At 42.0% G+C, this 20,991-nt stretch overlaps 1 protein-coding gene across 1 annotated transcript in view; it reads left to right on the forward strand.

The window, feature by feature from the left end:
* NINJ2 (ninjurin 2) overlaps nt 1-9,947 on the forward strand; it is a 78,535-nt gene extending 68,588 nt beyond the window's left edge. Inside the window, exons 2-4 of the mRNA XM_081957102.1 lie at nt 4,022-4,253; nt 6,916-7,093; nt 9,522-9,947. Coding sequence (XP_081813228.1) covers nt 4,022-4,253; nt 6,916-7,082 — 399 coding nt within the window. The 3' untranslated portion in view covers nt 7,083-7,093; nt 9,522-9,947. The remainder of the gene's footprint in view (nt 1-4,021; nt 4,254-6,915; nt 7,094-9,521) is intronic.
* The last annotated feature ends 11,044 nt before the right edge of the window (nt 9,948-20,991 follow it).

Raw genomic sequence — 20,991 nt, forward strand, 5'->3', positions numbered from 1 at the left:
AGTAAGACTGTACTTATATTCTACAGTTCTTCCAGGAATGTTCTAGTGATATTCTTGGTCTCATTCACACACACGCTTTGTCTATTATCTTCATCTAATTGTGTTTCCTTCACTGTTACAAGCAGAGTCCTTTTTTTAAGTTCATCACCTGTTTGCACCACATGCCCAAATGTATGTATGTTTGCTGATCACTGCCTCAGTCTTTATTTGTTCAAGGACTGATCAGCAGTTCACGATATTCTTAGAAACCATTTCCAAATCCATAATTCACAACTATTTATTTTCTTTCTTTTGTTCTTGCTCGGTGTCTTGCTTTCACAGCCATACATTTTCACTAAGAAAGTCTTGTTTTAACTATTCCTATCTTTGTTGGTAGTCTGATCCTTGATAGTCTTCTTCCTTTATATACTTTATATCTAAAATTTCCATCTCACTCACAAAGAGATTCTAAGGTTTAGACTCTTATCTAAGTTTCCTGCCTCCTCAGGATGTGACTTACTATATTTTTCGGAGTATAAGACGTGTCTTTTTCCCTCAAAAAAGAGGGTGAAAATCTGGGTGCAAAAATGCTGAATACAGCATTTCTGGCCTCCTGAAACCTGAACCCCTTTGCAAAAATGGCCGTGCATAGCCTTTACGAGGCTTCCAGAGTGCTGCTGATGGCTGGGTAATGCTCAAAAATGAGCAAAAAGGGGCTGTTTTTTCCTTGTTTGTGCCCCCCCCCCAACTCTCAGGAGCATTCTATAAGCCTCCTAAAGGCTATGCATGCCCTTTTTTTGACAAAACCCGGGCCCGTTTTCACGAAAAACAGGTCATTTTGGGGAGGTCTGCAGAGTGCAAAAACTTTTTTAAAAAATTTGCCTCTTCAAAATCTTAGTGTGTCTTATACTCCAGTGTGTCTTATACTCTGAAAAATACAGTATTTAGCATTCTGTCCATTTTTATCCATTCTTGAGCTCAATAAAGTCATCAGTTTTGTATTTATGAGGTACACAGATTGGCATTACCAGTGGTGGGATTCAATTTCTTTTACTACCGGTTGCTTGTGTGTGGCTTGGTGGGCGTGGCTTGGCTTGTAGGCATGGCAGCGGAAGGATACTGCAAAATCCCCATTCCCTCCCCACTCCTGGGGGAAGGGTACTGTAAAATCACCATTTCCATCCCATTCCACTAATCTGCTTTCCAGCTCCGTTCTCCTGTGCAGTGCAACAAAAGAAGATCCAGCGGATCAGCTGGGACTCCAATCAGCTGGGACTCAGGAGACAGAGAATAGATGGGGTGGAGCCAGTCAGAGGTGGTATTTGCCGGTTCTCCGAACTACTCAAATTTTCCGCTACCGGTTCACCATAACTGGTCAGAACTGGCTGAATATCACCTCTGGGCATTACCTTTGTCTTTTTAAAATATTTAACTCTCTTCATTTTCCATTTTTTACTTTTCTAACGAGCTCTTTTCAGTCTGATATATTTTCATCTGTCAAAGAATTGCCATCTCCATATTGAGATTTGTAACTTTTAGTGTCCAGTTTTAATGTCAGCTGCTATGTCTTCTGATACTGCAGCTTGTGATGTATATTTCCTGTGCACATTGAACAAGATAGGAGGTCAATGTGCATTGTTGACCTTTCTTATTCTGAATGGTTCTATTCCTCCAAACTTCATTCTTACGGAAGCTTCTGTTTCATTGTGAAATCTTCCTCAGTAGAATAATCGGATATTTAGGTATGCTTAGATTGGGAAGCCAAAAAAAGTCATTCTGGAAGGTGACAGTGGCAAATCTGTGATAAGCAAACAAAAAACAAAAAAACCCAAGTCCCAAGGAGATTTGACCATTACTAATGCATGAATGTTCTTTCTTGAGGCAGTAAAACAAAGACACAAGTTATTTCAACATTGTGAAGGGCTTCTATACATGCCCTTCTTTATTGGGTCATTGATTTCAGTGGAGAAAAACAATGGAGAAAAATATATAAGAGTCGAGGTGGTGCAGTGGAATGTAGTACTGCAGGCTACTTCAGCTGACTGCTAGCTGCAGTTCAGCAGTTCAAATCTCACCAGGCTCAAGATTGACACACCAGGCTCAAGGTTGGCTCAGCCTCCCATCCTTCCAAGGTGGGTAAAATGAGGACCCAGATTGATGGGGGCAATAGGCTGACTCTGTAAACCGCTTAGAGAGGGTTGTAAAAGCACTATGAAGAGGTATATAAGTTTTAAGTGCTATTGCAATGGAGCGGTATATAAATCTGTTATTATTATTATGGCATACTAAGGGAAGATAGATGTGTAAAATAAATAGAATGGAGTATTGCAGGCAAACTCTGCTCACTGCCAGGAGTTCGATCCTGACCAGCTCGTGGTTCACTCAGCCTTCCATCCTTCCAAAGTGGATAAAATGGGGAACCAGATTGTTGGAGACAATGTGCTGACTCTGTAAACCACTCAGAGAGGGCTGTAAAGCACAATGAAGCGATATCTAAGTTTACGTGCTATTGCTATTCTCCATCCATGTCTCTCAAAAATTCAGCAGATAGCACCTGCAGCAAAGATTATACCATGAACTGAGGAACACTGGGACAAAGATTATGGGCTGCTATAAGCAACGTTACACCCAGCAGTTACAAGAATCTTTCACTCTCATTTATCTGGATCAATAGGCTCCGGTGCAAACAAATAATAAGAAAAAAAAACAATGAATGTATTTTGTATTTTTAATTTGCACATGCATTTTGCATATATGTAAATGCATTTTGCATATATGTAAATGCATTTTGCATATATGTAAATGCATTTTGCATTTTTAATTCAATATACCTAGAAGGTATCAGGCTGGAAAATGGTAATAGAGCTTGATTTTAATATATGCACTGTTGGAAGAAATAGCCATCTGGTTCGGTTCCAAGCCGGGAGATAGACACTGGAAACAAGGAGGCTGATTGGAAAGAGGGTTTAATGGTGAACAGAATCACCAAGCACATGGTTCTGGTGCAGCTGACCACATGGAGTTGAGAGAGAGGGGTTTTTATACTTTCTCTTGGGCTTTGCACTTGAGTTTCCTGTTCCTGTGCAAGAACATGTATTCTATTGGCTGTTGTCACATTTCTATGGGGTCATGTTTGTCTGAGCTCCCAGGCTTGGTTGAGGTTTGCTGGGTGATGCAATGTCCTTTGGAGATTGTGCCATGTGGAGAGCTCTGCTGCTAGGTGGGTTAATCCTAGTATGTTTTGGAGGGTCATGTCTTAATCCCATTACCCTGAAGCTGGTGGTCTTTTGTCTTTCTTAATGGGCACCAAACATCTGCTGTGGGCAGAGAGCTTCTTTCTGTCTTTAAAACATGTTTCTTCTTTTATCATCCAGGGAAATATAATATTCTGGCTTTTTTAATATTTCCCAAAATATTCCATTCTTCTAGGAGATGGGTGGGTGCTAACTTCCTATAGCATTGTTATCTGTTTTTAGAATTCTGATTGTTACTACAATCTCTTTTTGTTTGCCACTTTGCCAGAATTTGCCACTTTGGTGGTATTGCCTAACATCTAAAGAACATTTTGTCAGGGCTCCAAATAGCATCCAAAAGTAAATCAGAGTCCGAGGCAAAGTTCCAATTTATTAAGAGAGCCATGTTGGCACATCTGGGAAAACCCAAATCTGAAAGCTTCCCGGTTTTCCACACCTAGTTGAAAGTTCAAGATCCTGCCCCCACACCCACAAGTCCATCACATGGTCCAATTTCCCACTGCCATGCTGGCAGCTTCCACCCATCCAGTTCCGGCCAGGTGCAGAGACAAAGGATGACCTTGGCTTTCTAGAAAGAATTTTGTTATGGCTACATATCACACAACTCCGTATAATCCCTCCTCCCAGTTTCCCACAATAGAAAAATGCATAGTAGAATAACAGAAAGTGTAGCAGGCCTGAGGTCCAAAAGAAAAGATGGCTTGCATTCATTTATTGCATCCACCTATAACAGGAGGGCAAGGTAATTTCCCTTCCTGATTCTTAATGTTGCTTTTTTCCTCTTTCAGGGACCTAACCATGGTTTCCATGGGGAAAGTGTAATCAACATAAACCATTATGCTACCAAGAAAAGTGTGGCAGAGAGCATGTTGGACGTGGCCCTCTTTATGGCTAACGCTGCACAGCTGAAGGCAGTCCTGGAACAGGGACCTTCATTCCACTATTATGTGGCTCTGATAGTTCTCATCAGTGTGTCCCTCTTCTTCCAGATGACCATTGGGATTCTCCTTATTGTGATGAGTAAGATGTTTGTGTTTTTTTGGTTTATAAGGAGAGCTTTCCTGTTCTTTGTTTCAAACTGTACTTGAATTGTTTGAGTCATTTACAAGAGAAGCTACTGTATGTGAACAGTCCCAAAATGCAAATGCCTAAACCGTGCCCTAGAACCGTGATGGCAAACATATGGCACGCATGCTGGAAGTGATCATGGGGATGCTGCAAAGGACGTAACTGTGAAAAATGGTCATAAGTCACTTTTTTCGGTGCCGTTGCAACTTTGAACAATCACTAAATGAACTGTTGTAAGTCAAGGGCTACTGTATATGTTTTAATGAAACTTAGTGTAATATTAATATATTAATACAAATAGGTAAAGGTAAAGGTTCCCCTTGCACATATGTACTAGTCGTTCCAGACTCTCAGAGGCGGTGCTCATCTCCGTTTCAAAGCCAAAGAGCCAGCGTTGTGCCATCATGACTAAATGCCGAAGGTGCACGGAACGCTGTTACCTTCCCACCAAAGGTGGTTCCTATTTTTCTACTTGCATTTTTACATGCTTTCAAACTGCTAGGTTGGCAGAAGCTGGGACAAGTAACGGGAGCTCACTCTGTTATGCGGCGCTAGGGATTCGAACTGCCGAACTACCAACCTTTCTGATCGACAAGCTCAGCATTTTAGCCACTGAGCCAGTTGGTTAAATAAGCTGTAATCTAAGAACTACTGCCATTTTTGACACTGACATTAAGACAGTTTCCTACTGCTTAAAAGAAACGGGGATCTCCAATGCCTTGTCCTATTCCATCTTAAAAATTCACGCAACTTAAGATCCAACGGATTTATCAATAGCGCGTTCGCTGCCACCCCCAAGACTGTTGGACTACAGTTACTCTCCGTCCTTGTCTATAATAGCTAGAGTTGATGAGAAGCGAAGCCTTAAACAATACTAAGCTTTCCCATTGAAGCAGAGAGCTTGGAAGCCTCCAATTAACCAGGTCACAGCGAGCAATCAAATTTCCATCACAGTGCTCTTGATGGGAAGACTTTGACACTTGCTGTCAGCAGCCATGAAAACACGGATGCGTTTGTTGCACGCTGCGGCTGAAGAAGCAGCCTACATGCACCTTCCTGCATTGACCCCGTTTCTTAAATAAATACAACCACCCTGGTGGTATTTTTCCTTCCCTTTGTAATCGCCCTAGTATATTTCTCTGAATCTCTTGTGGTTATATATAGAGGAAACCGTCTCCGCAACTGTCTGGGTTGGTCCTCCATGCTCCTTCCCCTTGCTTCCCCCCTCCTCCCTGTCCCCCCTCATGCCCTTGCATGATAAAAGCAGCCTGTCTTTCTCTCCTTATGTGTTTGGCATTGAAAGGAATGACAGGGTCATGAACTTGAGCTCCATACAGCTGCAGTCCTGCTGTATCAATAGAAACTCTCTTCTATATATAGAGGCTGATTGTTAGCATTCTCAACATGCATGGATCCTGCACCCTTGGCTTTCAGCTTCTTAAAAAAGTCTGACCAATGGGGGTCCAAAAAGTGACTCAGATATATATATATATATATGTATATTCATATTCAATGACTCAGTGTCATCGAATCTGTTCTTCAAAAGCAATCAGGCCCTATTGGATGGAGAGTTGCGTTGGGTTTTCGGTTAAACAAACTTTGTGGAAAATTGCTAGGGAGGGCATCTCTCCAAGCACCAAGGCGCCTTTTGCTATTGGTTCCACATGTCATTTGCATGACAGCAAATCCTGCTCCTTGGGGGGGGAGGAGGAAAGTAATCAGGAAGGGCCACATGTTTCCTGTCACCTGTTCTCCATATGCACGTTTTATTTTAAGAGTGGTGTAAACTTATATTACATCAAGGAAATGTATTGTTTTTGCATTCTCCTCTTTGCTAAGCAGTGAGAAATTCAAGGAGGGGAGAGAACCCAGGGTGCAATTTGGTCCTGAAATATTTGATTTAGCTATAAATATGCAAGGAAAGACAAGCAACCGTAACGGATCGAAGCCCTGCTTCTAAGCTTTTACTTCTCAGTGCTGTGTAGACCCCGGGGGGGGGGGGGAGAGAATAATCGCATATAGGATTGGGAAGGGCAACATGGTTTATTGCCCTGACTTTTGGGGGAGAAAAATCAAATAAGACCATCTTAATACTCAAGAGGGATGCGGTGGCTCAGTGGTTAAGACACTGAGATTGTCAATCAGAAAGGTTGGCAGTTTGACGGTTCAAATCCCTAGCACCATGTAATGGAGTGAGCTCCCATTACTTGGCCCAGCTTCTGCCAATCTAGCAGTTCAAAAGCATGTAAAATGCAAGTAGAAAAATAGGGACCATCTTTGGTAGGAAGGTAACAGCGTTCCGTGTGCCTTCGGTGTTGAGTCATGCCAGCCACATGACCACGGAGATGTCTTCAGACAGTGCTGGCTCTTGGGCTTTAAAACAGAGATGAGCATTGCCCCTAAGGTTGGGAATAAGTATCACATATGTGTGAGGGGAACCTTTACCTAATACTCAAGAAATCATAAAATAATTCAATGCATTTTTGTATATTTCTTTTTAGTGTTTTCTGAGTCTCGGGGAAAAGCACCTGTAATTAAAGGGAGGGAGGGAAGGGTGAAGAAAACAAAGTACCTCTGTCAGAAATTTTGACCATATTGGATTTAATGCTTTTAGCTCGACTGAATCTGAATGATGTGGCAAAACAGCAGCGCCTGGACTTGCTCAACAATATTACCACGATCCTCGTCTTCATCATAGTCATTATCAACATCTTCATTACAGCCTTTGGGGTGCAGAAGACAGGGCTGTATCCAAACCCTTATGGACGAAGGTTCTACTGACTCTTGGATGGGTAAGAAGGGGATGGAATTCCTACCTAGCTCTTCTTTTGACTAGGTTGACATTTTTTGGTGGACCCATTTTTCTTCCCATTCTTTCAGCTTTCAGCTGTCTGGTTAGCTACTTGAGGAAAATTAACTTGGTAAAGGGTTACCAATATCCATTGGGAGAATGGACAGAGACATTTTAAGATGGATAGAAAAGTAGAAGGTAGTGTGTAGTGTACTAGGGAAAAAGTGTGTAGTGTTCTGAGGGAAACAGTGTAATGTCTAGTGGTCTGAGGGGAAAGTATGTAGTGTTCTGAGGGGAAAGGGTGTAGTGTTCTGTGGGGAATAGTGTAGTGTCTAGTGTTCTGAGAGGAAAGTGTGTAATATTCTGAGGGGAAAGGTTGTAGTGTCTAGTGATCCTAGGGGAAAGTGTGTAGTGTTCTGAGGGAAACAGTGTAGTGTTTAGTGTTCTGAAGGGAAAGGGTGTAATGTTCAGAGGGGAAAGGGTGTAGTGTTCTGAGGGGAACTGTAGTGTCTAGTGTTCTAAAGGGAAAGAGTATAGTCTTTTTAAGGGAGCCAAAGCAAAAAGGGCTGTGTATTTGAGATCAGGGGGTTACATTAAAGTGATGCCTCCTCCTAAAAGAACATAAGGGCTCAAGAATAAATAATTTTATGAATCGAGACTGAATATAAAAGCTTTTCGAGCATCAGTTTTCAGCAGGTTCCAAGTGCGGCTTTCTTTCCCAGTTACTCAGAGGCTTCGGTTTAACGTGGTGCTGCTTTACGCCACCCCTCCTCCTCCTCCTACAAGTGACAGGTGCCTCGGAGACTTGGCGGGCAGCTCAGGGGGCCACAATGACTTCACTCCCCAGGAGCTGCCGCCACTGCCACTGCCTAAGCCCTCCCAGGAGCCGAGCGGAGCAGAAGTCCCCAAAGTGAAACGTCTCTCCTTTCCAGTCATCGCTGCCCATTGGCCCTATTCCCTGATGCAATTCGTGGAGCTGCTTGCCCTCATGAATACGTGGGGGTGGCGTTTTCAGGCTTTCAATGCCTATGGTTATAGGTAGGAAGACGAGGGCATTTTGGGAGTGAAGCCTTCGGTGCCAAGTGCTGAGTCCCCCTTCTGCCACCATGAAAATCACCCCCACCCCACAGTGCGTAGGGTGATAGGGTTAATTTTAAATGGATAGTGAGGCTTATTTGCCAACCTCCCAGTTGGCAAAACAGAAATTTTCAGCAACTGGAAGGGATGTGTGTGTGAGAGAGGGGGGGGGGGAGAGAGAGAGAAAGAAAGAAAGAGAAAGAAGGATAGAGAAAGAAAGAAAGAAAAAAAGAAAGAAAGAAAGAGGGAGAGAAAGAGACACAAGAAAGAAAGAATGGAAGGAAGAACGAAGGAAGGAAGAAAGAGCAATGAAGGAAGGAAGGAAAGAAAGAAAGAAAGAGGGAGAGAGACACAAGAAAAAGAAAGAAAGAAAGAATTTATGATCACAATTGAGCCCAAAATTTTGGTTGCTAAGCAAGAGTGTTGTTAAGTGAATTTCACCACATTTTCCAAGTTGGCTACACCCACCCGGTCACACAACTGCCAAGCCATGCCCACTCAGTCACATGACTGCCGAGCCACTCCCACAAAACAGGCCACACCTACAAAATAAGTTCTAAATTTTTTTGAAACCCACCACTGATAGAGATACAGTGAACAATGTTAGTGTAAAATAGATTTAGCTATGTTTTCTTTTCTTTTTTCTTACCTCATGTCTAATATACTCTGTGCAGTATTTCTAATACTTTGCTCTGCTTTGCATGATTTTCATTGATTGATCAAACGCTAGCAAGTCAGTCTCAAGTCTTAGGAACCATGTAGATCACGAGTGTCAAACTGGCCGCATCATGTTGCCAACACGTGACGTATCGTAACATTTCCCCTCTTTGTGGAGCTGGGATGGACGTGGCTTAGGTGTGATGCATCTGGCCCAGGGGTCACTACTTTGACACCCCTGATGTAGATCAAGGGTGTGTAACTATGGCAACTTTACAACCTATAGACTTCAACTCCCAAGAATCCCATGGCTCAGGAATTCTGGGAGTTGAAGTCCACAGATCATAAAGTTGTTATTAGTTGCCAACCCCTGAAGTGGATAGATTTTTCCAAGGAGAATCTTGAAGAAAGCTGCCAATTCTAAAATAGCATATCATGATGTTTTGCATGTGTATCAATCATTTCATTTAGTACTGACAAAAAATGCAGTGCAAACACTTCTATTTAAATCAGTTTTTATACAAATAGCTCTGGGACCCATTTTGGGCGAGGAGGTGAAGAAACATATTTTATAACATATTTTTTAAAAAATATTTCATGAGTTCATTCAATTCACCTCCTTTATATCCCATGATCAGCCATGTTGGGATTGGTAATATGCATAACAGTCCTTAACTATTTGGTTTTCCTTGCAGGATGGTGCCCACAGCAGTTGATTGGGAGATCTTTCTTCAGACCTCAAGCCTGAAGGGCACGTTCTGATTTTGTTCCATTTATAAGCTTCCTTTTTTCTCGACCTTTTTCTAATCTATCCTTCCGTAACCAGCTCTACACATCGTTCTTGAAAAAGATGGCATACAACGAAAGCAGCCTGATGAGAAAAGGCACAATCCTAAGCATAAACAGTCCAAATCCCCAAAGGCTCCACTATCTATGTAGACATGGGAAACCAATTGCCGTGTACAGTTGTTGGAATCCAGTCTCAGGCAGCATGGCCAATAGTTTGAGATGATAGGAGTTATACGGTACCTGGAGGACAATTCCCCATTCCTGAATTATTGCATATTCTGGGACAAGTGCTTGTTATTTCAACAGTTGTTCCAAGTGCAAAGATACAGCAGTTCCAGGATCACAGATTTTAGGGACATTTTCGGCAACTACAATGAATATTTTAGGGCAGTGATGGCGAACCTTTTTTGGCTGCTGTGCCAAAAGTGGAGGGGGGGAGCACAGGGGGGAGGGTTGTGCGCCAGCGTGCCACACTCATAATGCTATGCACGTTATCTGCCCCACCATGCATGCATGTGCATGACCAGCGATACAGACACAAACGCTTTTGCCGCGTTTTTTTCACCTTCCCCAGGTGCCAGAGGCTTTCTAGTAGCCTGGGGAGGGTGAAAACAGCCTCCCTTGCCCCACCCCTGGATGCCTTCCGGAGGCCTCAGGGCCAATTTTTGACCTCCAGAGCCTTCAGGAGGCTTCCCTGAAGGCTCTGGAGAGCGAAAAACGGACCTACGGACAAACCAGAAGTCACAATTCCCAAATTTCCGGGTTCCCCGTAGCTCCGTTTTTCGCCCTCCGGAGCTTTCAGGGGCTGTCGGGAGGCTTCCCTGAAGCCTCGGGAGGGCAAAAACTGACCCTATGAGCAAACCAGAAGTGACTTCCGGTTTGTCTGTAGGGCTGATTTTTGACCTCCGGAGCCTTCAGGAGGCTTCCCTGAAGGCTCCGGAGGGTGAAAACTCGCCCTATGGGCAAAACGGAAGTTTGTTTGAGATGAAAAACATCTTCAAAAGAAGGCCGAATTCAGCCGCATTTGTTGCGTGCCCTGACAAATGGCTCCATGTGCCACCTGTGGCATGGGGGCCATAGGTTCGCCATCACGGTTTTAGGGTGTCGTACAATTAATTTTTGTTTCAGGAAAACTTACTATACCAATCAGAACATTGGGAAATGAGACATTATCCTAGGGGTGGGTGACTTTGAAAACTTTATGATCAGTGTACTTCAACTCCTAGATTTTTCTGAACCAACCATGCTGTCTCTGGAATTCTGGGAGTTGAAGTCCACAGGTTATAAAGTTGCCATAGCTACCCACCCTTGCTTTAGCGTCATAGAGGCTTCCAAGCAAATATGACTCCATTCCAATTGGGATGTCAAAATCCCATGTCATTTGCAACAGGGGGAAAAGGCAGCCTTGCTTTACAAGGCATGTAAATCTTAATTTTAAATTTGTATTTTTAGTAATATTATCATTTTGTTAAAATACAGACCAGTGCAAGCATTGCCTCTATGCGTGATACGTACACGCCTTTCAGTATCTACTAAATAAGCCACAGTATAAATTTCAGCAAACTTTAATACCGGTAATATGGTTTATAGTCATGCATGTTATTTTAAGGCTCTATAGATTAATCTTCTTTTGCAAAGAGTGCAAAACTTGTTTGCATTCTACTTTTACATTATTTGAAAAGGCAGTTGGGTTGTCACCGTTGCAACTGGGACATCCTTAGATAGTCCAAATATTATTTGTTTTCTCTTTATATATTAAAATATACCTTATTCAAAGGTGTTCTTTGATTTCTGTGCACTATAGCTGATAAAAAAAAATTGAAGAGCTTTTAGAGCTGTGTATGAGTTTAGATTTCAGTGAGTGTGGGATAGTATAAGCCAGTGTTCCTCAACTTTAGCCACTTTAACGTATGTGGACTCCCCAGAATTCTCCCCCAGCCAGGATGGGGAAAATTAATTTAATTTGGAAGTGAAGACAGAGTTTATATTTTCTACTCCTTCCTATACTGAGGCTATTGGATATTCCTGAACCGTGGTGGAACTCCATGTGCATGAGGTCAAAAGTCCCAAAGGTGCTTTTTCAGGAGGCAACTGGACCTTCTTGTTTTTTCTTTGAAGATGTTTCTCTTCTCATCCAAGAAGCTTCTTCAGTTCTGAGAGGATAGTGGGGGAATGGAAGGATTCACATTCCTTGCAGACAGCTGATAATCTGCATCCTTTTTGAGGGACTTTGAAGCTCTTGGATGGTCTTGGAAGCATCTGTGTCCTCAGGGTCAACTGAGTGGTGCTCCTGGTTCCTGTAGACTGCAATTTTTCCCCTGGAAACCCATTCCTACTCCCACACCCTCTAAAAGGATGCACATGACCAGCTGTCTGCAAGGAATACAAATCCTTCCATTCCCCACTATCCTGCCAGAGCTGAAGAAGCTTCTTGGATGAGGAGAGAAACATCTTCGAAGAAAAAACAAGAAAGTCCAGTTGCCTCCAGAAAAAGCACCTTTGGGACAACCATGACCTGGATGACTGAGAATCTTCACAAACTATGAGGTCAAAAGGTATTATTCCAATCACACAGCAGTTTGGTTGTTTGAAAGTAAGATTTTTTTTCTCACTAGAGAAGTTTGATTTAGTCCCGTCTTAGAGAAACTTGAGTTATCAGGAGAGGCAAGAAACAGTCTTTTAATATGATATGTGGGTTACGTTTTGCGTTAGAAATGTTTCTGAGAAGGATTGTACTGCAAATAACTCCCTCTAGTGCTTCTTATTGGATTCAAGAAAGAGCAGGCAAATTAGCATTTATATTTCCAGTTCTTTGTCTTCCTTATAGCGTGCTTTTTAGATCCAATAGCTCACGCTGTATTCTATTTTCTACTTTATTTGAGCTTATTCAACCAGATTGCTTCTTGATTCACCCAAGAAAGTGAGAGGTTGTGCAATGTTCTGAATAAAATATTGGCTGAATTGACTAGCGTAAGAAATGTTTGCATGTGTTTCCAAGGAAATATTTATTGAAGTTATACTTCCTATCTATTTTTTATGGACATGATAGTCTCATATATCGGGAATAAAATTACTAGAATTTCCAGGTACCGAATTTATTCCCCTCTGTTTTATCTATAAGTCTCTTTAATATTTATGTAATTTCTTATCTGTTCTTTAAGTGTTGTATGACAAAAGCAGTGATGGGATTCAAATAATTTAACAACTGGTTCTCTGCCCTAATGACCAGCTGGGTAGATGTGGCTCGGTGGTCATGTGACCATGTGGTCATGTGACCATGTGGGCATTGCAAACTCAACGTCACTCAGGTCGATGAGCGCTTTGCCTTAGCTGTTACAATGTCATAAGGACATGGAGAGGCAGTTTCTGTAAGCAGGGCAATCAAGATTAGGCTAGAAACAACACCAGAGTGTTTCCTTCCTGACAGGATTAGCCCTGTAAAGTGCAAAAAAACAAAATAAGATTTCTTCCAACAACCAGTTCTCCAAACTGCTTAGAAAGTTAACAACCGCTTCTCCCGAATAGGTGTGGACTGGCTGAACCCCACCAATGGACAAAAACCATTATATCATAAATTCATTCCATGACTCTATTGCCATTTGTAAAGGTTGAGTCACTTATATGTACTTGGGCAGCTATATAAATTTGTTTAATAATTAGCCTAGTAAAGCAATAAGATATTTAAAAACATAATGTATAGCTTCTATATATGTATTCAATCATGTATTCCTTGTTATTCACCATGTTTGTGAGTTGATATCTTAAACAATAAAAGTTAACTATCTGGTTAGCCTGGAACCTATTTTATCTCAAGAGAATGCATATAATTTTTTTTTTGCCCTTGAATCAATCTCATAATCTAAAACAGGAAGAAAACCATGGATGTCAAAATATAAAAGATATGCTTTCCCTTTCAATCTGATATTGAATAAGTGAGAAATGGATTTATAAGAGTTCATGCAATAAATAATTTGTCAGTCTCTAAGGTGCCATAATATAATTATTATATAATATAATAATATAATTATATTTATTGTTGATGTTGCTAATTTTGCTTTAGTACCCTTCAGACTCAACAAAGTTTCAAACAATTGCGAAGAATTTGAACTTGTGCTGAAAATACAAGACAGAAAGCAAAGAAGCTGCTAATTTTAAAGGTTCTGCTCCAAGCTCAGGTTTTCACACTGCTCAATATATAAAGTACATCAGGGGTGGGTACAACCGGTTCGGACTGGTTCGGGCAAACCGGTAGCTCCGATGATCAGCTGGGAGTGAACCGGTTCATCCCAATGATCAGATGGACCGAACCGCCTGCCTGCGCTATTTTCTTACCTTTATCTTCTCAGCTGATTTGCGTGGCAAAGCAGATTGCCATGCGAATCAGCGGTGTTACTCCTCCGAAGAAACCCGGAAGTGAAGATTTCATCAAATTGAGTGCGCGCAAATCGCGCGATCACCAAACCGGTTGTTAAACCGGGAGGATCCCACCACTGAAGTACATCTATAAATGCCAGATCTCTATGGGGCAATATTGTAGCTAATCATGACCTGGCACTAGAACTTGGCAGTTCTCCCTGGGATCTCACTGAGCAACAAGAGGGGTGAAGCTGGAGTAGTTCTGTTGGAAATTTGCTCCTCTTGGGTTTAGGTTCCACAGCAATTACAATGCCAAGGCCAGGGGGGATAACTCTAAAATCATTTGTGAGTCCTTGCAAGTGTCCAATTGCACCGCTTGAATAAGATCCATGGTGGCACAATGGTTAGAATGCAGTATTGTAGGCAAACTCTGAATTCTACTGCCAGGAGTTCAATCCTCACCAGCTCAAGGTTGATTCACCCTTTCATCCTTCCAAGGTCAGTAAAATGAGGATCCAGATTGTTGCAGGGTGCAATATGCTGACTCTGTAAACCATTTAGAGAGGGCTGTAAAGCATTATGAAGCGGTACATAAATCTAAGTGCTATTGCTATTGAATAACCAGAGAGAGAAGATTAAATGCTGCAGTAGCCAATTTTGGAGTAGCCAATTTTGGAGTAGCCAATTTTGGCCACCACAGGACCACCTATTGTTCTCCTAACTTCCAAGTAGGAGTAGTCACTCAGAAGCAGAACAAGTGCAAAACACTGTCTCCCCCAGGAAAGCATACCGGCAATCCAGGAGGATATTAAGATCAATGGTATTGAACACAACCACGAGGATGGTAGGATTAGGAAGACATATGCCCCTCCCTATAGGTTCCAACAATTATCATCCACAGAATGACCAACGTTGTTTCTGCCTCAGGTCCAAGTCTGAATCCTAACAAAAGGGACGAGTCAAACACATTTCAGATCTCTAAACACTAGCATTAATTTGTCACCAGAAATTTTCCAGAACGGGATACAGGAATGATTGGGAATGTGGAGTTAGTGATTAGCTATATTTTTTAGCATTAAGTTCAGGGATGGGTTTCTGCCAGTTCTAACCTCTTCTATAGAAGAGGTTCCACAAATCTACAGTGCCTTTTAGAACCGGTTCCAGCTCCCTCCCCCCCGCCCATCCGCACATCATCAAGATGAAGAGCGAGAGGAGGAATTCTGGGAGTTGAAGTCCACAAGACTTAAAGCTGTCAAGTTTGAACACCCCTGGGTTTTTTTTCTAAAGGGTTAGGGGTGCAAGGGTCTTGTAACTTGACAGCTTTAAGACTTCAAATGCCAGAGTTTCTCAGCCAACATTTTGGTTGCTAAGCAAGAGTGTTATTAAGTGAGTTTCATCACATTTTACAAGTTGGCCATGCCCCCCAGTCACATGACTGCCAAGCCACTCCCACTTAGTCACATGGCTGGCAAGCCACTACCACCCGGTCACATGGCCAGCAAGCCACTCCCACAAAGCAGGCCACACCTACAGAAGAGGTTCTAAAAAATTTTGAAACCCATCACTGATTAAGTTATAACTGATTTAACCACAGCTGATTAACCAAATAAATTGACTGATTACAGATACATTAAGCCAAACTGAAGCAACCCGTTATGATTTAAAGCAGTGTATAAAACCAGTAATTGCCTTTAATGGGAAACGAATTCATCCTTAATGGCCTAAATTCTCATAGATTTATTTGCTTCATTTACCCTGGGATTTACCCATAATTATAGAGATTGGACGATTCATAGATGGTTAAAGGAAATGATTGTTTCTTCTTTGTAACTTTATCATTCATGGCTCTTCAGTCACAATTTTAACCTTCTTTTGGTTAAATGTGTCACCCACACTTAGAGGACCTTTTAGCTGAATGTGAAATCAATTTGAATAGTTTCACATTCCATGCTGAGCAACCATGATTTAGTGCAGTGGTGGGATTCAATTTTTTTTACTACCAGTTCTATGGGCGTGGCTTGGTGGATGTGGGATAGCTTGGTGGGCATGGCAGGATACTGTAAAATCTCTATTCCCTTCCCACTCCAGGGGAAGGATACTGCAAAATCCCCATTCCATCCTGATCAGCTGGAACTTGAGAGGCAGAGAATAGATGGGGTCAAGGCAAGTTAGAGGTGGTGATTATCAGTTCTCCGAAGGACTCAAAATTTCCACTACTGTTTCTCCAGAACTGGTCAAGACCTGATGAATACGACCTCTGATTTAGTGTCATATTTGTTTTGATTAAGATTTATTTTAACCTGATTCCTGCAAGAAACAGGTTAAATCAGCTGTCGCCCACCTGGTGTCATCCAGATGTGTGAGGACTAGAACTCCCAAAATTTCAAATAGTATAGTTCAGGAAGGAAGGGTGCAATTCTACCCACTGGCATCTGAAAACAAATGAACCAGACCAGATCAAAAAGACTATCAAAGACTACAACAAAAAAGACTACCAAATTTCATAAACCAGCAGATTCATTTAAAACCATACTTATTTGCATGGTTCAGAACCAATGCTGTTTCATAAAGATTCCAAATTTCCTATTTTTGCAAATTTCCCAGAGGTTTTGCTTGACCGATCCTTTAATGAAAAATCTCTGATTTAGAGTGGCACACAAGTTAACTTATAAGGGGAGAAATTATTTGGTTTTTTTTTTTTTTTTTTTGTATTTGCTGAGCTTATTTCTCCGTAGCTTTTTTTGTTACCAGGAGAGGTAGCATTATCAGGGCATTGTCAGGGAAATGAAGTTTGCTAGTTGGTTGTATTGTAGTTTGACCTACCAGCATTGATTATGGTAATGCTTCTTTCTTGGTGGTTTCTTGATTACGTAGGTTATAAGGAGTATAGCAGGTTAACTCACTGCTCACTCCAGGAGTTTGATCTTGACTGGCTCAAGGTTGACTCAGCCTTCCATCCATCTGAGGTGGGTGAAATAAGGACCCAGATTGTTGGGGGCAAGAGTCTGACTCTGTAAAACTGCTTAGAAAGGCCTGTAAAGCACTGTAAAGCGGTGTATAAGTCTAAGAGCTATTGCTATTTCTATTTCAGGATCCCTGACAGCAGCCTTCCCATTGCCTCTTTCTCCTTCCCTTTCTGTTCACCAGGTCATCAATTTTCCATTTCTCTGCAGCCAATGAAGCATCTGCTAAAAATGCTTACGGCTATCTCCAACAATAGAACAGTAACCACAGTCTATGTGACTGATTTTTTTAAAAAAAGCCGACATATGCCGAATTAAACAAATCCCTTTTGTAAGAATCTGAAGATGTTCCCTTGCATGAGAGCCTGTATGCAGGCTGCATGTACATATCACGCTAAGCTATGTTTTAACTGTGACTTGTTTGACCAATTTCTAGCTTGTCTTGTTTTCTTTTGCACTTATTGCGCTTAAATGGCTGTTTTAAAGTCCAAAAAACAAACCAGAAAAATGCCAGGAGTCCATATGTCTCCTTGTTGGCACATCACATTTGCAACACTTACTTAAGCCACTATTCATGCACCAGGCTAAACAAACAAGCTCTTTATTGCTTAGTTCAAAGTGGGAGCCCCTCGTGAAAATACATTTATATGCTAACTTATTTACTACAGCCCTGCAGGGGATTTAAAGAGGGAGCCACAGGCCTGCAGAAGTGCTCCAAGTAGCATCATCAGATACATTTGAGGGAAAACAACCTCTTGAAATCTACGATTGTATTGGTGTATTTATTCTGCTGCTTCAGCTGCTTCCTTTATCAAGGGCTCTTGACACTATAAACTGCTCCCCACGGCTTGTTTCCATTTAGCTTCACACAGTGTCTCTGATGTAGGGTTGCACTGGGTATTGTAAAAAATTAAAGTTGAAAAGTTGGATCCTGTTGCTTAAAGGGAGTCTCTGCACATTCGAGTACATTTCCAATTATTGTTTCGTCTGCGTGTGTATTGATTTTCCCCCCGTTTTGTGCGAAAGCAACCCTAGCTGCAGTGAGTATGTGTATTATTATGTATTGAAGTTGTTTATCCATTTTTTTGACCTAATAGTCCTAATAAGAATGCTTCTGGTTTCAGTTCTATTTTTTGCTCCGTAATTTCTTCCAACCATTTCTGAATTTTGCACCAGTATTTCCTTATGATGGGGCACGTCCACCACATATGGTAGAATGTTCCAGACTTGTGGCTACATCTACTCAAATGTGCAGAGATGGACAAAATGACAATAGAACTAAAGAAAGAGAAGAATCGGATTTCTATAAAATATGGAATAGAATTTATAACTGGCTAGAAAATAGAAGCCAAAACAGAAAATAGAGAATGTAAATATAATGGTGATATAAATAATTACGTAATATTATTATAAGTGTGACTACTACTGTTGTTATATTATAGGACAAAGTAAAAGCAATAGGAAGGCAATGCAGAATGGAGAACTGGAAAGGCTAAATATGAAAGCCGATACAGAAGGCTGTATAATCAATTTACATTATCATTACATTATTACATTAGTATGTACATTTTGTGTTTTGTTTTTTCTTGTTGTGTTTTTCTTTCTGTTTTTAAAGATTAAAATGTTCAATAAAAACTATTTTAAAAAAGTGAAAGGAGTCTCTGGGCGGCCCTAATGGGATTTCCATAAATTCGGCCTTTTCCTCAAGAAATACAGTAGCTGGATGCAGGGATGGGCTTCAAAAATTTCAGCAATGGGTTCACTGCCTGGTTGCTGGGTGGGCATGACCATGGTGGGTGTGGCCTAGTGCGCCTCCTACATCACGGTGGGGGACATTTTCACCTTCCCCAACCTCCTCCCTCGGGCTCCAGAAGCCAGAAACGGGCCTGTTTCCAGCCTTCCAGAACTTCCGGGAGGCCCAGTTTCCCCCCACCCTGAACCTCCATGCAGGCCCTGCACTTACCTCGCATCCAAAATGGGTCACGTGGAGACTCCTGGGAGGGGAGGGATGGCGTGGGGTGGGAGGGGCCAGCCAGGGGTGGGATTTGGAGGTTCTCTGAAGCAGCCATAACGTTACCTACAGGTTCTCTGGAACCCGGCAAACCTGTAGCAGCCCACCCCTGTTTGGATGGTTAGACTCCATTTTCCAAATGAGCGAAGCAGCTTTCAACTCAGGAAAAATCAAGAAAGGATGGCCCCATTGGGTACCCCAATTTGATGGTGCATGGAACATTTCTTGAGCAGTGTTTTGTGATGCCGATATGGCTTATCAGCCAGATTTCATAACGTTGCTCTGTGCTTTCTGAATCTAGCCAATTGTCAAGTTAATAATACACAATTAAACAAACCATAGTATAGCCTATTGTGTGAACATAGTCACAGCATACACAAGTACATGACAGTTAGAACAATTAATCAGTGGAAGAGCTTCCCTCCAGAAGTTGTGAATGCCTCAACACTGGAAGTCTTTAAGAAGATGTTGGATAGCCCTTTGTCTGAAACGGTATAGGGTTTCCTGCCTAGGCAGGGGGTTGGACTAGAAGATCTCCAAGGTCCCTTCCAACTCTGCTATTGCATTAAAGTCACCGTTGAAACTATTCCTGCCACCAGTTGAGATGATTCAATATCTGGAAGTTGCACTCGATAACACAGGAGATGGTTTAGAGTTGCCCATCCCCTCTCTAAAATGGAGATTCAGCACCTGAAGTTGAACCCAGAACGATGTCTCTTGAAATGTCTATGAATGTATTTTCTGCACTTGACAATATTGATATCCCACTCATTTTAAAAAGATACAGTTGTTTCAGGACCGTGATAGCCAACCTATGGCGCATGTGCCACAGGTGACACATGGGAGCCCTCTCTGCGGGTACGCGAGCTATCACCCAGCTCAGCTCCACCATGCACGTGCGCATGCTTCCTGCCAGCCAGCTGATGTTTGGGTCTCTGACATGCATCTGGGAGACTTGCATGCATGACGGGGGGTGAGGGCACGCGTGGGGGCAGGTTGTGGGGTCGTGCGTGCATGAGTGGGGGGTGGGGGAGCATGAGGTCATGTGTGCATGCACGGGGGCGCGTGGTACACGGGTGTGTGGGTCGCGCACGCATTGCATTATGGTTGTTGGCATGCGAGGACAAAAAGATTAGCCATCACCGTTATAGGACGTAGACCTGGGATATTGTTTTAAGTTCCATAATTATTCATTTTATGTTTAATAAAATAGATTTTAAAGTATAACTTCATTATATGTGTTATCATTGAACGGTGAACAAGTTGAGTTGTTTCAGAAGGACAAACCAAGGACGATCAAACACAACCATACATTTTTCGTTGAGAAATCTGTATTTGTAAACCGTACAGAATTCTTTCTTTCAAAAGGACAAACTGAGCCACCACAAACGACCTAAAAACTTTCATGGAGGAATCCTGTATTTATAAACTAATCAGGATTCATTCTTTTCTTGAAAGAAAAAAAAAGTTAGGTCACATTTAAGGCACACGTTTCAGAGATGCAGAATTTAAAAACCCAAACCACACCTCAGATATTCATGAAAAAGGAGAAGGTAGACTCGGAAAAGAAATCCCAGCAGAACAATAAGTCGATTCAGATATAGATTAACAGAGCCACATTCTTCTCTCTCTTTACTGATTTGATAGCAAAATTCAATCTTCATTCCTTCCTCTACTGTGCTGTTCGGGATTATCACAAAGGGAGTCTAATAGAGCTGGCGGGCAGCAGACAGAGGAAGCCTGTATTGGATAAATCTTTGTTGATATATTGTTGAACAATCATTCCTTTTTTTAAAGTTCAAGTTGAATTATGGGTCATACTTGGTGGAGACCAGTGGTGGGTTCCTACCGGTTCGGACCGCTTTGGCCAAACCCCTAGTGGTTGGAAACCTGGGTTGCTGAAACCAGCAGCGACCCAGGCCTGCCACGCCCCAGAACTGGTTCTCCGGATGCCACCATAGGTGCCGCCATCTTGTTTTTTGCTTCTGCACATGCACAGAATAATTTTATTGCACTGTGCATGCACGTACAGCACACCCAAGAGCA

The sequence above is a fragment of the Natrix helvetica genome (genome assembly GCF_964273705.1).
Source record: "Natrix helvetica genome assembly, chromosome: 6".
NCBI classification, from domain to species: Eukaryota; Metazoa; Chordata; class Lepidosauria; order Squamata; family Natricidae; genus Natrix; species Natrix helvetica.